The sequence below is a fragment of the Platichthys flesus genome, chromosome 1 (assembly GCF_949316205.1).
Source record: "Platichthys flesus chromosome 1, fPlaFle2.1, whole genome shotgun sequence".
In the NCBI taxonomy this organism is placed as follows: domain Eukaryota; kingdom Metazoa; phylum Chordata; class Actinopteri; order Pleuronectiformes; family Pleuronectidae; genus Platichthys; species Platichthys flesus.
Window position 1 is genome coordinate 15,318,914 of NC_084945.1, and position 7,497 is coordinate 15,326,410.

The 7,497-nt window shown below is 44.7% G+C and overlaps 1 protein-coding gene across 1 annotated transcript; it reads right to left on the bottom strand.

Moving 5' to 3' along the window:
• Window positions 1–2,443: 2,443 nt before the first annotated feature.
• Window positions 2,444–6,877, bottom strand: LOC133952331 (protein phosphatase 1 regulatory subunit 3E). The gene has a single exon (XM_062386738.1). It carries the CDS (start codon window positions 6,641–6,643, stop codon window positions 5,720–5,722), a length of 924 nt encoding a protein of 307 aa, XP_062242722.1. The 5' UTR covers window positions 6,644–6,877; the 3' UTR covers window positions 2,444–5,719.
• Between the last annotated feature and the right edge of the window lie 620 nt (window positions 6,878–7,497).

Here is a 7,497-nt window from a genome sequence, read left to right on the forward strand (position 1 = left end):
AGAGTCTGGATTAATCTCATGGCACAACTTTTCCCTGAATGCCTCACATAAATTATTTAAACTATCATGAAAACTATATGTGGGGATTGACCCGGCCAGGTTATGAGAGCTGAAGGGCACGCTTTGGATGAGGTTGGATGAGGTTGGAGAGGCAGCACAGGGGGCATGAAAATGGCGGCGGCTGCTGTTTAATAACGCCAGACGCCCCGAGGGAGAGAACCATCAGAACGTCATCACCGCACAAACACAGCAGTTACGTAAGCAGCTGTTGTTACACAGCATGACAATGATGCCTGATTACCATCACGTGGTGATTACACAGACAAGCGTACAACACACTTTGCTGATGCTAGAAGTGAGCTTTGTTGTGAGGGGATTGGCTGATGTTGAAATAAATTAAAACCCAGACAAGACAAATGTTTCACTCTTCAGCTCAATTAAACAGCACGTCTTAATTTTCTGCTTCATCACTTACTGACATTGGATATTTTAAATCCTCCTTTGTGTGTTTACTGCTGTTTGATGTTCCACTCGAGGCGAGCTGCTAAGTAGCTCGTATCAAGGAATTAAATAGGAATTTCACAGCAGGCTTTCATTGTCTGTACCATATGGATTCACAGTGAGTGGCTGCAGGAAGCTTTAAAGGGATAGTTCACCCAAAAATTAAAATTCACTCATTATCTACTCGCCACTATGCTGATGGAGGAGGGAGGTGAGTCCACCGAGAGAAAATGTCTCCATACTGGTTCTGTGGTGTCATCCAAGTGCCCATAAGCCCCGACATTAAAAATCGACTCGAAACAACTTCATTTTTTAGCCTTTAAAAACTTAAAATTCTAAGTTTTTCTTCTGTTGATTTTTTTTACGTTAAACACTGATTTTACCCCTGGAACTACAAAAGTGTTTTGTGGACCCAAACACTTCACCCAGCCCTCCATCGACATAGTGGTGAGTAGATAATGAGTCCATTTTCCTTTTTGAGTGAACAATCCCTTTAAGCCAGCGTGCAGAGTCAGGTCGCCTCCTGCACAGCTGTAGGTAAGAAAAGTTAAACGCAGTTCAGTCATCACTGCCTCAGGGTTTACAGCTAGATTAGGCAGAATCATGTTCCAAATCGGACACTGAGGTCCCCCCATAGACAACACTCTTAGCAACACACACAGGTTTAACTTAGAGAAACTTAAATTATTCTATTCTAAAATTAACCTCCAGTAGGTGTTCCATTGCCTTCATCGTCCATTTAGTGGCTGATGATAGTATCTGTGAATGGTCTCCAGACAGTGTGGCCTTATTTAGATGAAATGCTAATAGGCTACTGTAAATGAATCACTAGTCCTGTTCAGAAAGAAAGTGCTATAATTGTTAGGAGTAAAAACAGAGACTAAATGTCATCCGAGGTGTCAGACTATGAACCAGAGCTACGCCACCAATAAGTTAAGAATCTTAGAGAACAGTTTGTACAAACACTGCTGACACAACGTGTTGGGGTCGTCCAATACCCAGAAGGTCACTGGTTCAATCTAGCATTCCACAGTTTCCTTGGGGAATATACTGAACCTTAAATAGCCCCTTATGTGATTGATGAATGATGTGAATGTGTGTGCATGTTTGTATGTGTATGCATATAGAAGAAGTGTATGAATGTGTGCAACTTGTACTTTAAAGTACTTCATACTGTAAAGTGGTCAAAAAGACTGGAAAAGCACTATGTAAATAGTAAATGGTCTGTATTTATATAGCACGTCTCTGTTCTTGATGACCACTCAAAGCTCTACAGTTTTTTCCATTCATCCATCCACACACAGTCATATAGAGTGTCTCTCACACAATGCCAGCAGTGCCATTGCCAAATAACACTTATACATGCAGACTGGAGGAGCCTGGGATCGAACCATCAACCTGGACAACCCACTCTATCTCCTGATCCACAGCTGCCCTCTGTCTTTAGTTTCAAAGAGGCCAGTTATACATCCCATTTTATCATTACATTTTACATGATCTTCTTTGGTGTGCCTCACCTTTTCCTGCTTCAAGCTGCACCACCTCCCTCTCATAAACACAGGGGGGCGTGGCATGAGACTGTGATAGATTCATGTCTGCAGCCCTGTCCACAATGGCGTTGGCAGCTGTCCACTGCAGTGTGTCGCCTAATGAGCAGCAGCTCTTTGCAAGTTAGATGCTCAGTTGCCCTAGTACACAGACACCTTGGGAACAAATGCATGCACGGCTCTGCAGTCACACACACACACACACACACTCGATTTGGGGTTTGAATTATAAACTGTGCCGGTTTCTTAGAGGCTCAAACATTTAGGGAAAGTGCCTGTGATGAACATGCAACAGATCATATTTAATATTTACAACTTCGGCCGACAGAAACTGAATAAAGAAAGACTAAAGTTTGGTTTGGGTGATTGTGAATTTAAAAGGGGCTGACAGAGTGTTTGGTTATCATCACAAATGCCTTTATTTACCATTGTTTTAACAAAAATATAGGTTACATTAAAAAGGAGACTAAAGAAGAAGAATACAGTTATGGTGAAACATTCACTTCAAAATATGAATCTCATAGTACAGTTTAAAACAGAAAGTGCTGCATAGAATTGACAGAAAACAATAAACACTGACTCGAAAGCAAACCCAGAAAGAAACCTCAGTGTCATACAGTGGTTATGAAACAGACAGAGGTGTTTTCAACAGTGAGAGAAAAGAGCAGTAAATATGACAAAGGATGGAGAACATCTTGGTTAGTAGCTATTCACAGGAGAAGCTTTCCGGACACATGCCCTCTTTTCCTTTTCCCCACTCAAAGTGCATTACACCTGACCTGACTGAGTGTGCTCAGCATCAGCTACAATCATTAGTCGCTCGTGGCAAGCGTTTCAAACGCCACATTGCATTTCCCTTTTTGTCCAGATGTGTTCCTCAGTTCACATGCTCTGCAATCACCTCATTTCTTCAGAATCACTTAGCACCTTCCTCCTCTTTTATGCATCTCTATGGTCAACTCATAATTTAGTAAGGCAGTGTACACTTGTGGTCGTGCACATGTGGTTTCCAATAGCTCATTGCATTCAGATACACTGCTCACGTTTCGATTGCACATTTCAGGGAAGATTCCGCAACAACTTCTAGTTTATATAAAACATTTTGAGAGAAAATATCACTGTGCACGGTGATTCCCATCCTAGATTTGATTAATAAGTGTGCTTTTAGGATTTCAATTTATTTTAGGCTCATACTCTATCCTCCAGCTTCACAGCATCGTCAGGTAAACTTTTCATCGCTCACGTCTCTCGAGTCCACTTTTAAAAATGCTTCAGAATACACGCGACAATGAACAGTTAAAAGGGAGACATTCAATATGACACATTAACACATTTACATACATATCTATAGATCAGTGAGCTCTGATACAAACGGTGACGTATACGTGGTTTGAGGTGAGAATCTGAACCAGAAGCACTTCGTTTCCTCACGGGTCAGGATGCAACAATAACAAAGGCAGGGGGGGAGACAGCAGGATAAACCTGAGCAACTGATATCTGACAGTTTTCCCACTTTTAACCAGAGTAACATTTTGTGGAAAATGTAGAGAGATTTGTAGTCAGACAGTCGAAGAGAATAATGATGATCACATGTTAAAATCTAAGAATCTAGCCCTCCATCGGTAGCAGATGATTGGTATTGTTGCATCCTGCTCACATCAGTAGTCTCAGCCTGATTAATTAATGCTTTCTGGTTTCACACGGCATGGATGCTTAAACATAGTTAAGAAAAACCAAAGCAGACAATATGTAAATACCCACTGATTTAACAACATAACACACAGTAAGCTCTGCTACAGCCAGATCCTTTTATTTGTTTTTAATCCAGCTCTGCGCATGGTGAAGCTAAGCTGCAAATATCAACTGAGAGCCGTCCATTTCTCATCTCAGCAAAACTGGTCTAACAGCATCAGGGAGCGCGCAGCGCCACAACGACTCAAATCATGTCAGAGTTTCAGATAAACTTTTCTGATGGATTCTCAGTGGAACTTCTCCAAAAGCTAAGTGGTTACAGGAATAGTCTTTTATCCACATCCCCATTAATAGGAGAGCCTCCCTCTGAGGCCGTGTGGATGTAAACAACGGCCAAAGTGATGTTCAGATTACAGTCAGAGGACAGGAATTAAAAGCATCCTGCTCTGCTCACTGGTCTGGAGACTCAACTCTCTGTACATGAAAGAATACTGATATAATACGACGAAAGAATAAAAAAAAAAAAAAGTTGAATAACCGCCACCAACTAAACTCCTACGACAAGCTCATCATTACGAACCCAGCCTAGCATGATTTGGATCAGGTTTGGAAGACAACTGTGGAACATCCATCAAGGCATGTGGCATGGAATTCAATTGATCAGACAATAGTTGGCAATTTAATTATGGAAATATGAGCCAGTGAGCCGGATCAGGCCATTTTGTGCTAACGTGTGAGCAGCACGGTTCCTGCACCTGGTAACTAGCATGCACCTTTAGAGAAGGGGAAGCTGGTTTCAGTCATGTAACAGCTACTGTGTCAACAGACAACACTGCTCTGATAAAACGTGGCACACAGTGTAACTGAGATCATGAGAAATTAATATTTGTCACATTTAAAATGTACAGCAATGCCGTTCTGTTCGAATGTATTTGTTACAAAATGATTACTGAGAAAAGAACAATCTGTTTCCTAATGCTCAACCTGAAGAAGAAAAGAAGTCCACAATAATCTGAGGTAAATTTGACCTTGGAAGGCTAGTAGAGTAACAACCACGCTGAAGAGGTCAGAACAAGAATGTTGAATGTTGAAGCCCCTTTGAATGAACAGCCTGTAGGAATTGATGGAATATGCATGATGCAGTTAAAATTCGGGGAATTGTTTATGTAGGAAACTTTTTTGGGGAGTTTGTTGACATTGGACTTTTTGAAAATATGGAAAATTTCGTATATAAATGCAGGGTAAAATATAGAACTGCCGTTGAACTGGTGCATTTACAGTAAATGGACAAAAGGCAGCTCTGTGGGCTGGTGACCCCGGATTGGAAGCCAACAGGTTATATGGGCACTAACTATTTCCCTCGTCTTATAGGCCTTATTTTAAGCGTTTAATGGCGATCAATGCATTCCCTCTTTTCAAGACAGCACTGGATAACATTGAATGCACAACTTCCCACAGCATGGCCTAAAATAAGGCATTTTTCAAGGCATGAAAGTAGGAAATTATACATTTAATTGGAATAATACGCACAAAACTGTCAAAACTCTCCTCTTTCTATTTTGCTAACATGCAAAACAAAAACGCTAATTCTGGTACCACCGTGCCACCAGATAAATATACAGCATCTCCTCAAACAGTGAAGCGCCAAGTCGGCATTGCCCGGCACGTTTTCCGTGGCACGTGTGCCAACATTACATAACACGAGCATGCCCTCCCGAAGGGCACCATGCTGTACAGATCCCTGACATCAAGGCAAACATCCAAACACTGGCCACCTAACAACAGCTTACCCATCTTAACCCTCGGCTTGTCACCACAGCACTGCAAAGATTTCAAATGTTGTGGTCACTTTCTAGTCCGTGTGTATGAAAGTAGCGGACAGTGGCAGGGGGAGGTCATTTTGAGCAGGCTTCAGTCATAATTCAGGTGGCCGGAGAGGTTTAACGCGCACATTTACGCGCGCACTGCGCCACCGCAGCTCAGATAAAGTGAATCCATCCATTCTCCCACTCCCGCGGCGGGGACATCTTGAACCGGTGATGCCGCACTTTGTAATTGTTTCCATTATTATTGTCCCAGAACACGTGACCGCCAACACAGTATCTAATCGCGAACTGCAGCGTGCCTCCGTTGTCGAGGTAGGTGGGCGTGACGATTTTGAAACGAAATTTATCGGTGTCCCCTGAGCTTGGCTCGGGAACATAGTACGCCAGGCTGTCCATGTACGTGATCCAGTTGTTGAGAGAATAGCGCAAAGAGACGCTCTTTTCGAAAGCCAGATTTAAGACGCGCACAAAGCCGGAGAGGCTGAACTCATCCGCCTCGACGGTCTCCAGCAGGACTCTCACCTCCCTCACTTTCTGCTCGAAGCCGGGCAGCGTGCCCGGGTTGGTGAACTGCAGCTCCATGAACACCGACTGCGCAGGAGCGCGAGGGAACTTTGTGTCCAAATGGCTCAGCTGCAGGGGTGCTTTGTGTAATTTGGCCAGAATGCGCTCCGGCACCTCTGGTTCATCTGCATCATCGAAATGCTTGACTGAAATCAGCTCCAGACCCAGAGAGTCAGCGAAGCGGACCTTCTTCTGACTGGTGGGACTCCGGCTGCGGGAGATCTCCAACTTCGCTCTCTCTGTGGGCGTGGGAAGCGACTTGCATCTCCGCCGCAGGTTGGGACTTTGCTGGGGCTTCAGAAAGATCTCTCTGCCCCGGGGTCTCTCGTCCACCACCGGGCTCTCGATGGGCTCGCAGGTGCCGTTAATCATGTCATAATCCTCCCCATCGTCCAGCCGCGGGTTCGCCGCCGCCAGGCTCCCGAACAGCCCGGCTATGCAGCTGTAGTTCCTTGGGAGGCAGTTCTTCGGGGGCAGCATGACAGGGGCAGGACGAGCGCAGTCCGCTTCCATAAAACGCAGCAGTCCCCGCACTGCAGAGTCGAAGTGGTCGTGCTGGGTTGGGGGGGAAAGACCGGCGGGTGGAGAGATGGAGCCGTCAGGTGTCAGTGTCCCCCTCCCGGATAGGTGCTCCGGCTGCGTCACCCGCTGACACTCCGCGGCTCTGGACCAATAAACCGAGCTGATGCTGTGCGTCAGCAAAGTGCCAGTTCCCCCTGCTGATCGACCCCTTTACATTTCGAGAGAGAGGAATCTGACGAGGCAATACGAGACTAAGATGAGAACCTCTCTCTGCCTCTCCCCCTCCCTGAGCTGCACATGTGTGATCAGTTTGACGTCTACCGGAGCTCTACGTGCAGAACAGAACGTTCCTCCTTACTTCCCCATTGCGTCACGCTGTCACGTCACAATGACCCAACAGCTCCCCGGAAAAGAACCAACGACTTTCAATACAGAATATATTTAAATTTTACTTTTTGATATGGCGGAATCCGGCTAGTTGCATAACACAGATGTGAGAAACTGACAGTAGTTCAGCGCGTGCAGTCATGCTGCGTTCGCTAGGTGTGGGAAGAACCGAAGAAATGCATGTGAACACCACACACAGTCTCAACTACTAGGAATGCCCTCCCCCCTAAAAAAAATGTACGTTCACGAGTCGCCAAGTTGCTGAAGTCATCACGTACGAACCTATTAGTATAATTAACAATCAGCTCTAAATGGTAGCTTTTAATGTGACCATTGGTCACATGATTGGCAACTGAGACTGATCAATATTTGAGTGTGTGTATCGATGGGACTTTCCTCCATCTATCACTTCTGCAAAGAGTCTGGCTCCAAATGTGCAGGACGCTCTCTGACACATT